This window comes from Maniola hyperantus, chromosome 9, assembly GCF_902806685.2.
Source record: "Maniola hyperantus chromosome 9, iAphHyp1.2, whole genome shotgun sequence".
NCBI classification, from domain to species: domain Eukaryota; kingdom Metazoa; phylum Arthropoda; class Insecta; order Lepidoptera; family Nymphalidae; genus Maniola; species Maniola hyperantus.
In genome coordinates this window covers 1,495,381-1,517,497 of record NC_048544.1, presented here as the reverse complement: position 1 = coordinate 1,517,497, position 22,117 = coordinate 1,495,381, and the positions used below count along the sequence as shown (strand labels likewise).

General features: G+C 39.6%; 1 protein-coding gene across 1 annotated transcript in view; it reads left to right on the top strand.

Moving 5' to 3' along the window:
* LOC117985391 (organic cation transporter protein-like) overlaps positions 1-22,117 on the top strand; it is a 45,446-nt gene that overhangs the window by 12,114 nt on the left and 11,215 nt on the right. Inside the window, exons 2-6 of the mRNA XM_034972091.2 lie at positions 6,127-6,576; positions 18,881-19,073; positions 19,719-19,848; positions 20,376-20,504; positions 20,909-21,101. Coding sequence (XP_034827982.1) covers positions 6,194-6,576; positions 18,881-19,073; positions 19,719-19,848; positions 20,376-20,504; positions 20,909-21,101 — 1,028 coding nt within the window. The 5' untranslated portion in view covers positions 6,127-6,193. The remainder of the gene's footprint in view (positions 1-6,126; positions 6,577-18,880; positions 19,074-19,718; positions 19,849-20,375; positions 20,505-20,908; positions 21,102-22,117) is intronic.

The following is a 22,117-nucleotide window of genomic DNA, read 5'->3' as shown; positions in this document are numbered from 1 at the left end:
ATTTTTTTTTGTAAAAAAAATTTATTTCACAATTTTTAGTGGCCCCATGGAATTAAGCTATGACTGGTTAAAAATCTACTGTTTACTAAGCTATTACACTGATCGCGAGCAATTTACTCTTATCCGTTGAGGAGTTCCAGTATCTATCTTCGAAGATGTTCATCAGATCTTCACCAAATTTAAATGGGACCTTTGAAGTATACCCTTTCAAACAAAAAAAGAATTTTCAAAATCGGTCCAGGCGTCATCGGGTAATCGGGGAACATACATAAAAAATAAAAAAAATAAAAAAATAAAAAAAAGATTCCGACGAATTGAGAACCTCCTCCTTAGAAAGAGTCGGTTAAAAAGAGCAACCGCCGAGTTTCGTGCTGGTTCTTCTCGGTAGGAAAGGCATTCCGAACCAGCGGTAGATGCATTTGACGATTCAAAGTACTTGTAAAATTTTAATTAAATAAATATTTTTATTAGGAATCCAATAATGTTTTGTGTGCCTTTATAATAAAATATAATAAAATAGCACATTGACAATTTAAAAGAGCATAATATCTAAATATATAAAAGGAAAAGGTGACTGATTGACTGACTGACTGACTGACTGACTGACTGACTGACTGATCTATCAACGCACAGCTCAAACTACTGGATGGATCGGGCTGAAATTTGGCATGCAGATAGCTATTATGACGTAGGCATCCGCTAAGAAAGGATTTTTGAAAATTCAACTCCTAAGGGGGTGAAATAGGGGTTTGAAATTTGTGTAGTCCACGCGGACGAAGTCGCGAGCATAAGCTAGTCATAATATAAAGCTTTAAGCTATATACCGTGAGAACAGTGACAAAATACGTGACATACTTGAATATGTAGGTAAGTAAATGATTTTAGTTGCTCGCTATTATGCGATAGGTATATGCGTTGTAATAGATCAAATGAATTCTGTTAAAGTCACTGAAGGACCTTGGCACTGGGAACATAGAAAAAAACCGGCCAAGTGCGTGTTAGACTCGCGCTCCGAGGGTTCCATATTCGGAATTTTTTTTCGACATTTTGCACGATACATCAAAATCTATTATGCATAAAAATAAAGAGAAATCTGTTTTAGAATGTACAGGCAATGCCCTTTCATATTATGATACCCCACTTGGTATCTAACTTCGAAAATTGACAATAATTATTTATTTGTTCGTGAACACGTTTTAGTTTTTTGTTTGATGTAGCCACAAATTCACGGTTTTCGGATTTATTCCTTTACTTGTGCTATAAGACCTCCCTACCTGCAAAATTCCTGCCAACTGGAAGTACCCTATAGGTTTTCATGACAGACACCACAGACGGACAGAAATACAACAAAGTGATCCTATAAGAGTTCCTTTTTCCTTTCAAGATACGGAACCCTAAAAACGATGGATTGATAAACCAATGATAGAAATTCAAAGAGTTCCATTGATAAAACTGGTTCCTTGCGGAAATTGTAGGTGAAACTCATTATGTAATGTTTGACGTGAGACCTTGGGCCTTGGGGCTGGTCATGGCCCCATTGCATTTGCAATTGCTTATCATTCATCAATGGTGTAATTAAAGACGAATCATCATCATCATCATCAACAACCGATAGACGTCCTCTGCTGGACATAGGTCTCTTGTAGGGACTTCCACACGCCACGGTCTTGCGCCGCCTGAATCCAGCGGCTCCCTGCGGCTCGTCTGATGTCGTCCATCCACCTAGGGGGGGGGGTCTTTCAATACTGCATCTTCAGGTGCGAGGCAACGTCTATCGCTTTTACGAACTATGTGCCCTGCCCATTGCCACTTCAGCTTCGCAACCCATTGAGCTATCTCAGTTACTCTAGTTCTCCTTCGGATCTCCTCATTTATGATTTGATTACGTAGAGAAACTCCGCACATAGCTCTCTCCATCGCCCGCTGAGTGACTCTGGGCTTTCTTATGAGGCCCATAGTTAGCGACTATGTCTCGGATCCATATGTCATCACTGGCAACACGCACTGTTCGAAGACTTTGACAAGCACTGAGGAATTTTGGACAAGAAGACATCTCGAAGCTTCCTGGACGCTGCCCAACCGAGTTGGATTCGACCGAAAGACCGAAAGACGAATACGTTATTGATATTGTCGGAGGTCAGGCATAATGATGGATATTATTAGACGGTAAAAACATTACCAACGGATTGACAGTATAAGAGGATAGTTACCAGATTAGGCTAGCTATGAGTTTCATTGTAAGGTTTTCAATTTAAAAAAAATGAATGCAAAACCAGCCAAGTGCGAGTCAGACTCGCGCACCGAGGGTTCGATACTCGGATATTTTTTTCGATATTTTGCACGATAAATATTATGCATAAAAATAAATAAAAATCTGGTTTAGAATGTACAGGTAAAGCCCTTTCATAGTATGATATCCCACTTGGTATAGTTATCTTACTTTGAAAATTGAAAATACTAACTATTTGTTCCTGAGCACATATTCTTTTTTTGTGATGTAACCTCGAAATCACGATTTTCGGATTTTTACCTTTATTTGTGCTATAAGACCTAGGTACCTTCCTGTCAAATTTAATGATTCTAGGTCAACGGGAAGACGGAAGTACTCTATAGGTTTTCTTGACGAACACGACAGACAGGTTATGCAGTGATCCTATAAGGGTTCCTCTTTTCCTTTTGAGTCACGGAACCCTATATATAAGCACGAGGGATTGGAGTGGTGAGAGTTGGAATCACTCATGTTTATCTGCCTAGGCAGGGTTAGTATTAAGCTGGTCTAGTATTACAAAATATCCATTAGGACTAGGTCAATGTTAGTAACTTCGTGAGACCAGTGTGGAATTCTTAAAACAACTTATAAATAAATACCTGCCTACCATATGTCTTTAATTTCGTACAAGGTTGACAGACGCACGTAATGTGTGTGTATGGTAAACCTATGTAATGAATATTAGGTACTCTAGCGACCGTCCGCGGCTTCGCTCGCCGAAAATACAAGTCGTCTTTATTCCCTATCCCAAGAGAATTTTCGAAATTCCACCCTAATTTCTTATTAGCAGGGGGAATCCCTGCGCAAAATTTCAGCTTTGTAAGCATTGATATAAATGTTTGTAAGTCAAAAGGTTTGGATTTTTATATTTATATTATTACCATTTAGATTTGAGTTTTACTCAAATATAATATAGTCTATTATATTGCCCGCGACTTCGTTCGAGTGGAATTAGGTTTTTTTAAAAATCCCGTGGGAACTCTTTGATTTTCCGGGATAAAAAGTTATAGCCTATGTCACTCTTCAGGTCTTTATTTATACCCATGCAAAAAATCACGTCAATCCGTTGCAGCGTGATTGAAGGACAAACCAACAAACCAACAAACCAACAAACCAACGAACCAACAAACCAACGAACCAACAAACCAATAAACCAAAATACCAACAAACAAACATCGGCCGTCGTCTAAGGGAAAGAGGTTGCGATCCGCGCTCTGGGGCCTACGGTCCAAAGGTTGTCCATCGCCATTCAGCGTGGCAATAGTGCCAGCTTAATGGGCACCTTTGGCCCAGGGGCAACCAGGGGCGGACTTTTTGACGATCTTTAATTTTAAGTTTGTATGTTTTATTTTAATATTTTTAAGTACTTTTAATTTAGATTTAAGTTTATTTAATATAGATTATTTTTATTGTGGTCTAAAATAAAAATATAAAAACAAACAAACACACTTTCGCATTTATAATAAAGGTACTGAGGTACTGATTATAGGTACCATATAGATTTGAGTTTTACTAAAATAGATATAGGTAGATAGGCACTTATAATAAAAAAAAACCTTAATTACGTATAGAAAAAAATTGTTACCACCCAGTAGGTACAGTTTACAGGAATTTTTTGACACTAGCTTATGCCCTCGACTTCGTCCGCATGGACAACTAACACAAGCAAACCCTTATTTTACCCTCGGATTACGATTATCTACGTCATAATAGCTCTCTGAATCTCAGTTCTTTATAATCTAAATAAATAAAAGAGAAAGGTGACTGACTGACTGACTGATCTATCAACGCACAGCTCAAACTACTGGACGGATCGGGCTGAAATTTGGCATGCAGATAGCTAATATGACGAAGACATCCGCTAAGAAAGGATTTTTGAAAATTCAACCCTTAAGGGGGTGAAATAGGGGTTTGAAATTTCTGTAGTCCACGCGGACGAAGTCGCGGCAATAAGCTAGTTACACTATATAGTGTAAGCGAAGTTTCAAATTATTATTATTGTTACCTAGTTAAAGGTAAATACTTGCCTATAATAAGCTGTGATAGCCTAGTGGTTAGGACGTCCACCTTCTAATCGGAGGTCGGGGGTTCGATCCCGGGCACGCACCTCTAACTTTTCGGAGTTATGTGCGTTTTAAGTAATTAAATATCACTTGCTTTAACGGTAAAGGAAAACAACGTGAGGAAACTTAAACCTGAGTTCTCCATAATGTTCACACATGGCCAGCGTGGTAGACTATGGCCAAACCCTTCTCACTCTGAGAGGAGACCCGTACTCTGTAGTGAGCCGGCGAAGGGTTGATCATGATGATGATGACTTACCTATAATATATTTTGTACATAATTAGTTGGCTTAGAATGCTTTTTTTTGTACAATATTTTGAGCTCCAAGGTAAACCACGGACTAACAAAAAAACTAAATTATAGTAATGTACATTTGATAAAAAAAATTGCCTAAGCAAGTAATGCTTAATGCGGAAATTAGCTAATTAAACAGTTTTAGATAATAACAAAATAAGAACGTTAAGATTTGAAATGATAATATTTTTTTAGAATATCGTTCTATTGTCGAAAATTTTTTGTTCATGTTTTTGTTGACGGTTTGATGATACGATCTTTCTACGAGATTATTACGATTATTGAGAATTAAGTGCTTGTTGTAGCACTTAGTTCGTGATTTATTACATACCTATAAAATACTATCCATACTAATATTATAAATGCGAAAGTGTGTCTGTGTGTCTGTCTGTCTGTCTGTCTGCTAGCTTTTCACGGCCCAACCATTCAACCGATTTTGATGAAATTTGGTACAGAGTTAGCTTATATCCCGGGGAAGGACATAGGCTACTTTTCATCCCGGAAAATTAAAGAGTTCCTACGGGATTTAAAAACTTAAACCCACGCGAACTAAGTCGCGGGCATCATCTAGTACTATATATATATATATTTTTTTATTTTTTTTAAAGAATATTAGCCATATTAAATGACTAATATTCCCCTTTCCTCTCCAACTAAGCGTCAGGCTCGTGCTAGGAGTAGGTACCACAATAGTGCAACGGGCGGGATTTGAACCGTCGACCTTTCGGTTTTCAGTCCACTCCTTTACCGATTGAGCTATTGAGGCTCTGATATATTACACTATAAGTATATTTTATACTTGCAAAGGCTTTTTAGGGTTCCGTACCAAAGATGATGGCAGATTGTAATTGGACTTTCATATTTTTAAGACCCTATGTACCTACATACAATACGGTATTTGACAACTAGTCAAATCAGTAACTTTTTATCAAACGTCAAAACGCGCGCTTAGTATGCGAGCTTCTATGAAATACCGGTGTGTGACGTCACAATCATTTAACGTGCTTTTTTAAGTTTAATCGATAATTTAAAATGATCATCATGATCAACCTATCGCTGGCTCACTACAGAGCACGGGTCTCCTCTCAGAGTGAGAAGGATTTTGAACCTGTTTACATGCAGGTCATAATGAAAAATATGTATCAGAGCTATTACAACTGGGGTAAGCAGTGCATTTATGCCTCTATGATCTGCACGCCACTGCCACACTGGCCATGTGCGGATTGGTAGACTTCACACACCTTTGAGAACATTATGGAGAACTCTCAGGCATGCAGGTTTCCTCACGATGTTTTCCTTCACCGTTAAAACAAGTGATATTTAATTAATTAAAACGCACATAGCTCCGAAAAGTTGAAGGTGCGTGCCCGGGATCGAACTCCCGACTGCTCCCGACCTCCGAAATAAGGCAGACGTCCTAACCACTAGGCTATCACAGCTTCAATACAGTTATTACAGGTTAAATAACTGGTTAAATGTTTTTGTTTATCTTGTTTCAGGTAATACAGCCAAATTTTAATAGAGCATGAGCATAGAGCACAGACCACATAGAATAACGTGAACAAGATGGCGCCTCAAGAGCGAACTCCTTGTTGCGAAGAGGATTCCCGGCAAAACACACCCATAGACAACAATCTGTCGAACATAGACTTAAGCGGAAGTTTCGTTAACAAAGGATACACGAACGACCCAAGTGATAGTTCAGCTAGTGTTGCCAGCACAAGAAAAGTCTCAGATGATGGGGAAAATAGGAAGAAAGCTACAGACTTCGATGATTTGTTGCCATATGTGGGGGAGTTTGGGATGTACCAGAAGATTTTGTTTCTACTAATGATACCGTTCGCGTTCTTCGTGGCGTTCGTGTACTTCTCGCAAATCTTCATGACCATCGTGCCGGAGCAGCACTGGTGCTGGATACCGGAGTTGGCGAATTTGACTGTTGAAGACAGGTAAGAACGATTTTAGTAGGTACTTATAGTCTGTCTGTTCTTAGTTTGATTAAAAGGTGAACCAGAAACTTTCTCGGAGAAACGCCTAAGCGACGCGATTTTCCCAGAAGATCAACCTAACAAGCGTTAGACCTTCTGGTGTTGGGTTTTTAAATCTATATATATAAAAGGAAAAGGTGACTGACTGACTGACTGACTGAATGACTGACTGACTGACTGACTGATCTATTAACGCACAGCTCAAACTACTGGACGGATCGAGCTGAAATTTGGCATGCAGATAGCTATTATGACGTAGGCATCCGCTAAGAAAGGATTTTTGAAAATTCAACTCCTAAGGGGGTGAAATAGGGTTTTGAAATTTTGTAGTCCACGCGGACGAAGTCGCGAGCATAAGCTAGTCGTATCATAATTTCATTAGCAGGTCACGGTAAAAGGTCGTATGGGCTGCGTATAGTGCGCCTCTTACGCATTTCAGTGAGAAGCTACTAGTTGACCTGTTAAGAAAACAAAGAAAAACTAAATTATAATAACACTAGCTTATGCTCGCAACTTCACGTGGACTACACAAATTTCAAACCCCAATTTCACCCCTTAGGGGTTGAATTTTCAGAAATCCTTTCTTAGCGGATGCCTACGTTACAATAGCTATCAGCATGCCAAATTTCAGCTCGATCCATCCAGTAGTTTGAGCTGTGCGTTGATAGATCAGTCAGTCAGTCAGTCATCTTTTCCTTTTATATATTTAAGAGATTAAGAACATGAGGAACGTGTGACCTAGTTGTGACAAAACATATCAATCGATTCCAGTAATTGGATTGGTTTGTTTTGTTTGTTTGAAAAATGTCTTTATTAATAAATAACAAAAATATATAGGCCTACATAGTTTATGTCCTATTAACCTAGGATAAACAAATAAAAATATAATTAAACAAAGACGCCCCTTTCAAACTTACCAGCTTCATATTTTAATTGTATGGGTGATCAACTTTGGAGGTCCGAATTATGCCTTTTCGTTTCCTCCGAGTTCAATACTCTATTTTGACAACCCTTTATTTGTACTGTGGATACAGACATTCAAGTCAAATCCAATAATTTATTCAAAATAGTTAATAAAATACAGTTTTTGATTGTCAGTTGTTGCATTTGTAAGATATAGTGGTGATAATTTTTACGCCGACTTAAAACTAAAGCTACGAGGGTTCCAAGTGTATGATTCATGCCGTAAACTGCAAGTTAAACACTCAATAAAAGCAGAACGGAGGTCAGCACCGACTACCACGTAATGAGCAGTGGAATAGCCGCCTCAACAAAACAATCGGCGCTAAACAGAAAATGATTAAAAAACCAAGGTTCGATACTTTGCTATTGTGCACAAGGCCCTTCCGGTTTCATAATATCATATTTTTGTAAACGTGAATTTTTTGGGGCACACTTCCTTCTTCATTACCTACTTATACCATATTTTGAAAAAAAAATCGTTTTGTTTTAACTAGTAGAAGGTACCTACTTACCTGCAGAAAAGGTTTTGAAAGGCAAACGAATTCAGCCACCATCACAATTTTTTTGTTTAGAAAGAACCTATAAGGGTTCCGTTTCTCCTTCCGTCCGGTTCCGTTTTTCCTTTTGAGGTACGGAACCCTAAAAATTGGGAAATTCAAAAGGAGTAAGTATATCTACATTTAAAAAAAACATGTCTCAGATTATGATGGCGGGGGGTTAGAAGTTGAACCCCCAAACCCCCCTTATAACTTTTATAGCTTTTAAAACATTTCTTTACTAGCTGCTCGCGACTTCGTCCGCGTGGACTACACTAATTTCAAACCACTATTTCACCCCCTTAGGGGTTGAATTTTCAAAAATCCTTTCTTAGCGGATGCCTATGTCATAATAGCTATCTCCATTGGCATCCAAATTTCAGCCCGATCCGTCCAGTAGATTGAGCTGTGCGTTGATAGATCAGTCAGCCAGTCAGTCAGTCAGTCACCTTTTCCTTTTGTATGATTTAAGATGTAATATCTTCAATAGTTAGAAACATATATCTCATTTCTGTCGAATTCGTTAGATGACTAGGCGAACTTGGCCTCTGCACGAATTCAACGACCTTTACTTGTAACCTCAAGTTCTCAAGTTCGGATCGCTACAACGTAACGGTTACCTAAGAATTGTCGAAACGTTCAGATTATGCAACTTTACGCAAGCATTTCTAATTGTTTGTGATTCAATACCAATAGCGGACGATAAAGAAAAACCGGCCAAGTGCGAGTCAGGCTCGCGCAACAAGGGTTCCGTACTACAGTCGTATTTTGTCGACATTTTGCACGATAATTCAAAAACTATGATGCATAAAAATTAATAAAAATCTGTTTTAGAATGCACAGGTGAAGACCTTTCATATGATACCTCACTTGATATAGTTATAATACTTCGAAAATTGAAAATACTAATTATTAGTTCATGACCACAATTTAATTTTTTTTATGTGATGTAACGACAAATTCACATTTTTCAGTTTTTCCCCAAATGTCTGGTAAAAGACCTACCTACCTGCCAAATTTCATGATTCTAGGTCAACGGGGAGTACCCTGTAGGTTTATTGACAGACCGAGAGTCAGACAGTCAGACAGACAACAAAGTGATCCTATAAGGGTTCCGTTTTTCCTTTTGAGGTACAGAACCCAGAGAGGGCGGATTTGTAGAGCATTGTCTGTGTCGTTGAGACCGACAAAATGTCATATCGAGTTATCAAGAGACAAGTTATCTCTATATTATGCTTACGTAGCTATTTATGCTGAACTAGATGATGCCGCCGACTTTGTACGCGTGGATTTATGTTTTTCAAAAGTTCCGTGGGAACTCTTTGCTTTTCCGGGATAAAAAGTCCTTCAAAAGTCCTAGTCCAAAGCCTATGTCCTTCCACAGGATGTAAGCTAACTCTGTACCAAACTTCATTAAAATCGGTTTATGGATGGGCCGTGAAAAGCTAGCAGACAGACAGACACACTTTCTCATTTATAATATTAAGATTTTAATGAAATTTGGTACAGGGTTACAGAGAGTTACACAGAGAGAGAGAAACAGTTAGGTAACAGAGAGGTAGGATTAGGATATTATGGATTTCGGCCTGGTGACGTCATGTAGCAACATTTTGGCACTTTGGATTGTGTGGTTGTTTGTGGCATGGCTGCAAGGATCCTTCAAGTCATTTCCGTGAAGTATTATAGTAGGAGAACTAGAGCAACCGATAGCTCAACGGGTTGCGAAGCTGAAGTGGCAATGGGCAGGGCACATAGTTCGTACAACCGATACGAGTAGACGTTGGGGTCTCAAGGTGCTGGAATGGCGACCTCGCACCGGAAGACGCAGCGTTGGAAGACCCCCTACTACGTGGACGGACGACATCAGACCAGTCGCAGGGAGCCGCTGGATTCAGGCGGTACAAGACCGTGGCGTGTGGAAGTCCCTACAAGAGACCTATGTCCAACAATGGACGTTTATTGGTTGATGATGATAATGATTATGGAAGTGACTTATCTATCATCTTTGCCGGCGCCTACAGGCTAGGCCTAGAGGTAGAGACGTTTTCATTGAAAATTATGCATAGTAGTTCAGTTAAGCAATTAAACTAAACGCCAGTATCCGTTCAAACTAACCTCAGAGTGCGGACGTCCGCAATCACTTAACTGACTAATTGCAAAGCAAGGCTTAGATCTTGTGTCGGTAGAGCTATGTTGGTTACTATGACAGGTTTTGATACGCAAAGTGACAGATCATGGTAAGAGAACGTTGGACCCTGGGAAGGGTGCTTTCATCATCATTTGGCATTGCTGTAAGCATACCAAGGATATTTCCTAATAAATCAATAAAAAAAATCCGGCCAAGTGCGAGTCAGGCTCGCACACTGAGCGTTCCGTACTACGGTCGTATTTTTTCGACATTTTGCACGATAATTCAAAAACTATGATGCATAAAAATAAATAAAAATCTGTTTTAGAATGTGCAGGTGAAGACCTTTCATATGATACCCCACTTGATATAGTTATCTCACTTCGAAAGTTGAAAATACTAATTATTAGTTCATGACCACAATTTTTTATTTTTTTGTGTGATCTAACCCTAAATTCACGGTTTTCAGATTTTTCCCCAAATGTCAGCTATAAGATGTACCCACCTGCCGAATTTCATGATTCTAGGTCAACGGGAAGTACCCTGTAGGTTTCTTGACAGACAGACAGACAGACAGACAGAGAGAGACAGACAGAAAGACAGACAGACAGACAACAAAGTGATCTTATAAGAGTTCCGTTTTTCCTTTAGAGGTACGGAACCCTAAAAATCAACCCACACCGGCTCACTATTGAGCACAGGTATCCTCTCAGATAGGGTTGCCAACATTTTTTCGGCTGTTTATAGTATTTTTCAGAATAAGCTAGAAAAAATATAGTAGGTACCAGTGGCGTGCACAGATTTGAAGCCAGGGTAGGCATTAGTTAGCTAGGAATCTGTTCATTAGCAGGTCAAAATGAAAAATATGCATTGAGCTATTACAACTGGGGTAAGCAGTGCATTTATGCCTCTATGACCTGCACGCCCCTGGTAGGTACCATAAAAGGCATTAGAATGAAGTAAGTACCTAACCACAAGATAAAGCAAAAAACAATAGCATTAGAATAACGGCCAATTCTTTGAAGAAACCGAATGAAAAGAAATAGTCAAACGTCTTTTCCTCAAACAGACAAACTTTTTAGGGTTCCGTACCTCAAAAGGTAAAACGGAACCCTTATAGGATCACTTTGTTGCCTGTCTGTCTGTCTGTCTATCTGTCAAGAAACCTACAGGGTAGGTACTTCCCGTTGACCTAGAATCATGAAATTTGGCAGGTAGGTAGATCTTATAGCTGACATTTGGGGAAAAATCTGCAAACCGTGAATTTAGGGTTAGATCACACAAAAAAAATTAAATTGTGGTCATGAACTAATAATTAGTATTTTCAACTTTCGAAGTGAGTGACTATATTATCAAGTGGGATATATGAAAGGTATTCACTTGCACATTCTAAAACAGATTTTTATTTATTTTTATGCATCATAGTTTTTGAATTATCGTGCAAAATGTCGAAAAAATACGACTGTAGTACGGAACCCTCATTGCGCGAGCCTGACTCGCACTTGGCCGGTTTTTATTTATTTATAGACTAGGTAGCGCTTGGCTGCAACTAGACTTGCTAGTAAGTGATGGAGTTCGCTTGTCTAGAAGATGTCTATTCACTCTTGACTTAAAGGTAGATACCCATGCTTGACCTATAAATTGATAACTGAATTATTCCTGCATTTATCTATACTAATATTATAAAGAGGTAAAGAGGGGGTAATATTTGGAACTAGTGAACCGATTTTGGAAATTCTTTCACCAGTAGAAAGCTACATTATTCCTGAGCGACATAGCCTATATTATGTACTAGCAGATGCCCGCGACTTCGTCCGCGTACTGGTTTCACACGAGATCTGAATTTTCCCGCTGCAAAAGGCCTCACTTACCTACTCACTCAGTCTCACCTTAAGACACGGAACCCAGAATACCTAAATGCCAATTTTCATATCTCTAACTTCAAAAACGTAGGATTTTCATATAACCCTTCCACCCCCATTTTACTCCCTTAGGGGGTGAATTTAGCTAGATCCTTTCTTATCTAATACCTACCCCCTAGAAATAGCCTACATTTCAAATTTTAAGTAAAAATAACAATTGTTAAAACTTTTCTATTAAAACATTGCCCCCCTATTTTACCACCCTTAAAAGGGGAATTTCCCAAATTGAATTATACAGATTTTTATTATTTAAAGCTAATAACCTAAAATATCGATTTTCACGTCTCTAACTCGAAAAACATAGGACTTACATACAACCTTCGACCTTTTCAAAACCGTTTCTTAGCTGACACCTACGTCCTAGAAAGAACCTCCCTTCCAAATTTCAAGTTTGTAGGTAGGTATTTCGTGATTAGTCAGTCAGTCCGTCATCGTCAGTCAGTGAGTGGTATTTCTCTTTTATATATTTAGATTTAATTTTCAAAAATAAAATAGAGATCCCTACGAAAATTATTGTAAAAAGCTATCCGTGCAAAGCCGGGCCGGGTTGCTAGTAATAAATATTAGTATGAATTAGTTACTAGACGAAGCCGATATAAAGCGTGTAAAAAAAAAAGTTTACGTTTTTTACTAGCTGAAGTGGCACGGCGGCGTACGATGCAAAACATTATAAAAAGCCCCAAATACCCAAACAACAATGGGTAGGTAAGTACCATCCTCATAACCGGAGACTATTCTTTGTAATAGGTACTAAATGCTAATGAAATTTTCCTGACGCAAACGGCAAACCACATCTTAACACTATAGCGAGAGAGCCAGCGCGTGCAAAACCTTTGTTATTTTATAAAAGGTGAAAGTTTCCCTGCTTACTGTCCCCAACACTGGGAGGAACGTTTGTTTTGATCATGGTGGCTGTGGAAGATTCGTGGTAGCCCCCTGCCAGACACCTTTAAACTTTTAAACTTTAAGGGTGTCTGGTGGCGGGTTGCCATGATACTAATTGTCTGGCAATGCATGACGTGATTTCTAATACCAACCTGAAGAAAATATTAAGAAATTAGCTGATGCTCGCGACTTCGTCCGCGTGGATTTACATTTTTCAAAATCCCGCGGGAACTCTTTGATTTTCCGGGATAAAAAGTAGCCTATGTGTTAATCCAGGGTATAATCTATCTCCCTTCCAAATTTCATGCAAATAAGTTCAGCCGTTTTTGCGTGATTGAGTAACAAACATCCACACTTTCACATAGGATTAGGATTAGTCTTAGTCTCTAGTTATTTTCCAAAGTCACCATTATCCAAAGAAACGTTTCTCCCAGTGTTGGGGACATTACGCAGAGAAACTTTCAGCTTTTATAAAAACGAAGGTCTGGCACGCGCTGACTCTCAGTCCACTAAATCTAAATATCTAAAGGAAAAGGTGACTGACTGACTTACTGACTGACTGACTGACTTACTGACTGACTGACTGACTGACTGACTGACTGACTGACTGACTGACTGACTGACTGACTGACTGACTGACTGACTGACTGACTGACTGACTGACTGACTGACTGACTGACTGACTGACTGACTGACTGACTGACTGGCTGATTGACTGATCTATCAACGCACAGCTCAAACTAGTGAACGGATTGGACTGGGCATGCAGATAGCTATTATGACGTAGGCGTCCGCTAAGAAAGGATTTTTGAAAATTCAACCCCTGAGGGGGTGAAATAGCGGTTTAAAATTTGTGTAGTCCACGCGGACGAAGTCGCGGGCATAAGCTAGTATATAAATAAACAATTGTCGATTTGTTAAGAACAAAGGAGATAAGTAGGTATCTAATTTAGGATTTCGTGATCATGCATTGAATAGAAACCGCAGATAGGTCAAAGATTTGCGATCGTCTGATCGTATCGCTAGGTGTTTTCCCAGGAAAACACTTAGATCCTTTAACGCTTTGAGCTGACCTTAATTCTTGGGATTTGTACTTTGAAATACATTTACATCGTGACTGTCTCGTTGGTTTAGTGGTTAGCATGTTCGACTGCAGATGACGAGGTCCTGACACCGAGTCCCGGGTCGGGCTAAATTTTTTGTAAGGAAGTTCTCAGTACTAGTCTGGAGTTTGGAAGTTGGAGGTGCGTCACCCGTGCCTCGAAGAGCACGTAAAGCTGCCGGTCATGAAACTGATCTCTCTCCGGTCGTGTTGGATATCCGTCCCATCAGGTTATGAGAGTGAGGTAATAGAGGGTGAATCAGCTGTGTTTGCGCACACACTAATTGTGCACTATATTAATATCTCCTGCATAATTGGTTAATTAAACTCCAAGGAGATTGGCCGCCCGTTGCCGAAATTCGGTTAGGAGGACATTGCGTAGGGTTACTCTTTCTCTACTCCGTGGTAGGGACTATATTGGTCTCCACTCTCCTGAGGGTCCTCAGCAGACGCCGCTAGCTGGGTTGCGCGAACGTGCTTGGCCCCGTAACCCAGCCGATGCGTGGAACATCGTGGGGTTTTAGTCGGTAAGTGTCCGACAAAACCTCCGTGCCTCCCCGGGTATCCATACCCCGTGGTATCCATGAGTATTTCCCCACGGAAAAAAGGGTTGAGTCCACACGGGCGAAGTCGCGGGCATTTAAACTAGTTTTCAATATGCAATCTTATTATAATAAGTAGGTCGTCGCACAAACCGGATAAGGCACTTGCCACTTAGTTTAACACTGCAGTGTTCAATGCAGTTCAGTGAATACCCAATAGGTACAGTGCAACAACGTGCAGTTCCTTTGTTGGAAACACTGCACTGTACAAAGAGGAACTACTGGTGCGAGAAATGAGAGCCTTGTACGAATATCTACTTACTGAGCATGCGCGTCGCATCTCTCAAGCTTCAGCATTTATGTACATAAATGAATTATCTTCATCTTCTTCTTCATCATCATCATTATTAACTGATAGATGCCTACTACTGAACGTACTTAGATCTCTTGTTGGGACTTCCACTACAGTAAAACAGCAATTTTTTTACAATGTTTTTTTAAATCAAATAGGAATAATTGCAATCTCTATCTCTACATACTTACTTAGTATAAAATAAAGTCGCTTCCCGCGTCTGTATGTATGTATGAACGCATAGATCTTTTAAACTACGCAACGGATTTTAATGCGGTTTTCACCAATAGATAGAATGATTCAAGAGGAAGGTTTATAGGTATAGTTTAATTCTCAAAAAATTAGAAATCCCTAGAGAAATTGAAATAATGTGAATTAGGGTGGAAAAAATCCTCTCATTTGAGAGTTTCCGAGGCAATGACACCTCAATGAAACCACATTAGTATCTACATTGCACCCATGCAAAGCTGGGGCGAGTCGCTAGTAATTAATAATTGTATAAAATAAACTTATATCTAAAAAAAAAAAAAACTGAAACAAATTAATTTAAATCTAAAACTAATTGGAATCATGAACGTCACACGTTGCATCCCACACAAGCGAGCTGCCCATCATTTATTATCCCGACTTATATTATAAAGGCGAAAGTTTGTATGTGTGTGTGTGTGTGTGTGTGTGTGGGTGTGTTTGTATGTTTGTTACTCCTTCACGCAAAAACTACTGGACGGATTTGGCTAAAATTTGGAATGGAGATAGATTATACCCTGGATTAACACATAGGCTACTTTTTATCCCGGAAAATAAAAGAGTTCCCACGGGATTTTGAAAAACGTAAATCCACGCGGACGAAGTCGCGGGTATCAGCTAGTTATTAGATAATTTCCTTTGCTTGACTTCAGTATAAAATTGTGACGTTATATTTATTTTTATTTATTTTTAAGAAGAATATTAGCCATTTTTTAAATGACTAATATTCCCCTTTCCTCTCCAATTAAGCGTCAAGCTTGTGCTAGGAGTAGGTACGACAATAGTGCAACGGGCGGGGTTTGAACCGTCGACCTTTCGGTTTTCAGTCCACTCCTATACCGGTTGAGCTATTGAGGCTCTTGACGAGTTATAGATAAGAACAGCATCTAAATAGCATTAAATGTGAACCCTATTATTATATTTTTATGCAATAAAAAATGCGGAAATTAATCAGTGCACATATAATATGAAACGACATATACACGAAGGTATGTGTTTTTTATTACTAGCGGACCTTGCATTAAGTCACTATGTCACAACCGACTTCTTAGCGTCTCAATCAATCCACGTCCATAAAATGTAAATTAACTTACAAACTATACCTTTTTGTAATATTAGTATACCTAGAAGTATAGATAGGTATATCATTTATTTTATTTATTTTTTATTTATGTTTATATCTTATTAGAACGGCAGTGCCACTTACACTAACTAGATGATTAATAATAAATTTAAATACAAATAAAGGTACAAGAAACAAGACACAAAATACAAAACGATAAAAGATTAAAGGATTTTGAATATGTACGCTGAGAACATTGAATGACATATTCATGCAATGCTCTCAGCGTACTTCAGTAACTCCCGAACCAGTATTATAGACCCAACATTAAATGGGTCCCATTGAGCATTATTGTCCAAAAGCGCGTTGAATGATGCTAATGAACGGGGTATAGGTGACATAGATCTAGCAACAGTGCGATGATGTGGGACCACGAAAAGTTTATTTTTTCGTGAACGAAGATTGCTATTGGATTCAGGGACACGTATGCGACACAGTTGGTCATGAAGTTCTGGAGCATTATCATAATATATAAGTAGGTACCTCAACCTACTTAGTAGGGATTTGTGTTGTATATTATTAAGAGCAATAAAAGAATTATAAACATAGATAATACACAAAATATTTCACACTTTTTGCTCGAATTCAAAGGAAATAGCCATCAGTTTTTCAATAGGCAAATGAAAAACGTTGTATTATTTTGTATAGCAAACTCGCTGAACCGAGAACATGCAGTTTTTGTGTCTGTTTACAACTTCGCATAAATCTCAGAAATATAACATTCGTGTCTATGTTCAGTGGAGATGATAATATAACTTGAGTTATGGGTCGTTAAAAATCGGTCAAGTGCGAGTCGAACTCGCACACAAAAAGTTCCGTACCATACAAGAAATAACGCTTTAATTTTTTTAAATTTTCATGGCAACCATTTTTATATTTTTACTAGGTAGCTGATGCCCGCGACTTCGTCCGTGTATTTAAGGTTTTTAAAAATCCCGTGGGAACTGGGAACTCTGATTTTCCGGGATAAAAGTAGCCTATGTCACTCTCCAGGTCTTTAACTATACCCATGCAAAAAATCACGTCAAACGGTTGCTCCGTTGCGACGTGATTGAAGGACAAACCAACAAACAGACAAACAAACACACTTTCGCATTGATAATATGGATACTGATTATTTTTGTTATAGCGGCAATAGAAATACACATTCTGTGAAAATTTAAACTTTCTACCTATTACGATTTACGAGATATAGGCGGCTGACAGACGGACGGACGGATACGGATAGACATCGGAGGTTCAGTAATAGGATCCCGTTGGTACCATTCGCATTCGGACCCTAAAAACTGCTGTACAATACAACTTCAAGGTTATCGGGTATCTATCAGATTATATCTACTTCTCTTCTAGTATAAAATTATTGTAATTAACAAGTTGAGTGCTATGAACATAACCGGTGCTCGGTAGTTAAGTTTTTAACTGTTTTGTATATAAGGTTAACTATTTTTTTTTTTTTTTAATTCAGATACAAGTTAGCCCTTGACTGCATTCTCACCTGGTGGTAAGTGATGATGCAGTCTAAGATGATAGCGGGCTAACCTGGAAGGGGTATGGCAGTTTTTATTAAACCCATACCCCTTTGGTTTCTACACGGCATCGTACCGGAACGCTAAATCGCTTGGCGGCACGGCTTTGTTGGTAGGGTGGTAACTAGCCACGGCGGAAGCCTCTCACCAGACCAGACCCCTGCCAGGAATCGAACCCGGGACCTCCCACTATTAAGACCACAGCGCTCACCACTGCGCCAGGGAGGTCGTCAACTAACACCTAATATGTACCTAACTATTTGATTTTCTTAGTCTAATCTAAAAATTTATAAATCGTGTAAGGTCGATGATCTTTGTCAGCGCTAGCACAGACTACGGTCTATTTGTTGCTAACACCAGTCTCAGTTTTTATCTAGTGCTTTGGTCTAAAAATGTGGTGTGAAATGTTCACTTTTCATTAAATCTATTTAAAAAAAACCGGCCAAGTGCGAGTCAGGCTCGCGCAATGAGGGTTCCGTACTACAGTCGTATTTTTTCGACATTTTGCACGATAATTCAAAAACTATGATGCATAAAAATAAATAAAAATCTGTTTTCGAATGTACAGGTGAAGACCTTTCATATGATACCCCACTTGATATAGTCACTCACTTCGAAAGTTGAAAATACTAATTATTAGTTCATGACCACAATTTAATTTTTTTGTGTGATTTAACCCTAAATTCACGGTTTTTAGATTTTTCCCCAAATGTCAGCTATAAGATCTACTTACCTGCCAAATTTCATGATTCTAGGTCAACGGGAAGTACCCTGTAGGTTTCTTGACAGACAGACAGACAGACAGAAGGACAGACAGACAGACAGACTGCAGTATTATTGTAACTGCCGAATATAGCTCATATAGTCGTAATAAGTCTATGGTACTGCTTAATATATGTAGTAACTATAATAAAATAAAATATCAATTATGTGATTCCAGACGAGCGCTGGCCATACCACCGAAATTAGAAGGTCCCTTCGCCCACGACAGGTGCCATATGTACCAAGCTGACTACGCCTTAGCTCTAGCTCAGGGTAGAACCACGCCTGATGATGAGTGGCCTATCGTACCCTGCACCAGCGGCTGGGAGTACAACAGGAGCGATGTGCCATATGAAACTATTGCGTCACAGGTAATTAATTTTAATTCTACCCCTTACTTTCTTCTTAAATGCCGTCTCCTATTGGAGGTTGGCAATCATTAGGGCTATCTGCATCTTGGACACTGCTGCTCGGAAAAGAGATCGGGTAGTCTTCCCGTACCATTGGCGTAAATTCTTTGGCCACGATATTCTTCTACGGCCTGGTGGTCTTCTGCCGGCTATTTTTCCCTAAATAATGAGCTGAAGGAGGTATTTCTCATAATGTGGCCGAAGTACCTACCCCTTACCATACCACAGACATGTGCCATATTATGTGCCAAGCTAAATGAAACCTTGGTTTAGTTCAATCGTATAATATAGTAAGTACGATGTGCCATATTATGAAACTGCATATCAAAGACCTCCTCAGTCCTATCATTATCATCATCAACCGATAGACGTCCACTGCTGGACATAGATAGGTCTCTTGTATGGACTTCCGCAACGCCACGTTCTCGCGCTGCCTGAATCCAGCGGCTCCCTGCGACTCGTCTGATGTCGTCCGTCCACCTAGTGGGGGGTCTTTCAACACTGCGTCTTCCGGTGCGAGGTCGCCATTCCAGCACCTTGAGGCCCCAACTATTGGTTTTACGAACTATCATGATTAAGTCATCAATCATGGTTATAACTTTGCAGCTGGACTGGGTGTGTGACAAGGACAACCTAGCTGCAACGGCGCAGGCTATCTTCTTCTGTGGTGCCATCGTCGGTGGTCTGGTCTTCGGCTGGATAGCTGACAAGTACGGCAGGATACCTGCTTTAGTTGGTAAGTTTAGGTATATACTTAGGAAACCGACCAAATATTCCCGAGCTGCCAGTTTTTTCTTGGTCTATATTGCTCATAGTACCTATGTGGGAAAGGGTTCACACCATCGATATAAATGACAAGATATGCCCAAGCGAACAAAATTTTTCATGGTTTTGGAACCAAATAAATCAGCGCCACCTCCTAGATAAACTACACAAATTTCTAACCCCTATTTGAGCACAGGCTACAGAATGCCGTGTTAAGCTATACAAAGTCTCCGATAACCATGTCGGAGGATTGCCAGCGAAACATACATTAAAAAAACCCCTATTTCATCCCCTTAGGGGTTGAATTTTCAAAAATACTTTTTTAACGGATGCCTACGTCATAATAGCTATCTGCATTGGCATCCAAATTTCAGCCCGATCCGTCCAGTAGATTGAGCTGTGCGTTGATAGATCAGTCAGTCAGCCAGTCAGTCACCTTTTCCTTTTATATATTTAAGAAGAAGAAGAAGATTGATGGTGATTAATTTCACTTTTCAGGAACAAACCTGGTGGGCTTCGCGGCAGGCATAGCCACAGCATTCTGCAACACGTTCTGGTCCTTCGCCCTGTGCCGGTTCTTCGTGGGACTGGCGTTTGACAACTGCTTCACTATGATGTATATCTTGGGTAAGGTAGTCATCATCATGATCAACCCATCGCCGGCTCACTACAGAGCACGGGTCTCCTCTCAGAGTGAGAAGGGTTTTGGCCATAGTCTACCAGTGCGGATTGGCAGACTTCACACACCTTTGAGAACATTATGGAGAACTCTCAGGCATGCAGGTTTCCTCACGTTGTTTTCCTTCGCCGTTAAAGCAAGTGATATTTTAATTACTTAAAAATGCACATAACTCCAAAAAGTTAGAGGTGCGTGCCCGGGATCGAGACCCCGACCTCCGATTGGAAGGCGGACGTCCTAACCACTAGGCTACCACAGCTTCAGGGTGAGGTAGTGGCACCCATGGCCGTAACATTACGCATTCCCATCTGAAAATAAACATAAGTACCCAATGTTCCAACTTTCTCCACAGTTCTAGAATACGTGGGGCCGAAATGGCGTACGTTCGTAGCCAACATGTCAATAGCGATATTCTTCACTTTGGGCGCGAGTCTTTTGCCCTGGATAGCGTTGTGGGCTGATGATTGGAGGACATACGCTCTGGGCATCAGCGCTCCCTTCATCATCGCTGCAGCCACGCCTTGGCTGGTTCCAGAAAGTGCCAGGTGAGCTCATCTTACAGATAGATATAAGAGATAAAAATGGTGACCCGACCACACTTGAGAGTGTTGTGAGCTGGATGACTGAAAAACGTAAGCTCCAGGTACCTATCAGAGATCCCTTCATCATAGCAGCAGCCACACCTTGGCTGGTTTCAGAAAGTACTAGGTCAGTTAATCTTAAAGATAATATTATAGGCAAGAATAGGTGGAAACTATACCATTCTTCTCCTCTACATACCGTTGTGGACTAACGATTGGAGGAGATGACGACCACACTAGTCTGGTTCTTGGGCTGATGATTGGTACATATAAACTCTAAGCACCAGCACTCCCTTCATCATCGCCGCAGCTACACCTTGCTGGTTCCAGAAAGTGACAGGTGATTGAAGAACATATGCTCTGAACATCAGCGCTTCCTTCATCATCGCTACAGACATACTTATTAACTGGTACCAGAAAGTCTTAGATTACTAAAATTTATTTTGAGCCGGTATGTATAAGAGATGCTTCGGAGACAGACTAAAAAAGGATGGGAGGGATAAAAATTTTGGACCCAATTTACCTTTCAATATCCATAGTCGCGTGTGTGAGATTTAGATGAATAAGGTTAAGACAGTGGGCTTTAATAGTGATGATAAATTAAATCCAATGATTACTAATGAAAGTTATCATTTATCAATTATTTGTCAGGTAAGGCCAAATACCAAGTAATTAAAAATCAAGCAAAGCATCTGCTGTATTATTTCAAAGTAAGAATCCTAATCATCTAAACAGGCTTCTATAATAATTAGAAGCTAACATCCTAGTGTTTACTTTTATCTCAATGTGTAAAATAAATAGCACAAGAGGGTAGGTGATAAATACAGAAGTAAAACCAACCAAGTCGAATAATAACTGAAATGTATTTGTTCAGCATTGATCTATTTATATTAAAATGAATCTACCACCCATTTCGCTAAGGTGTTTAGTCATGGAGAAGAAAGGGCAAAGAAACTCCATAACACACATCTTTTAAAACA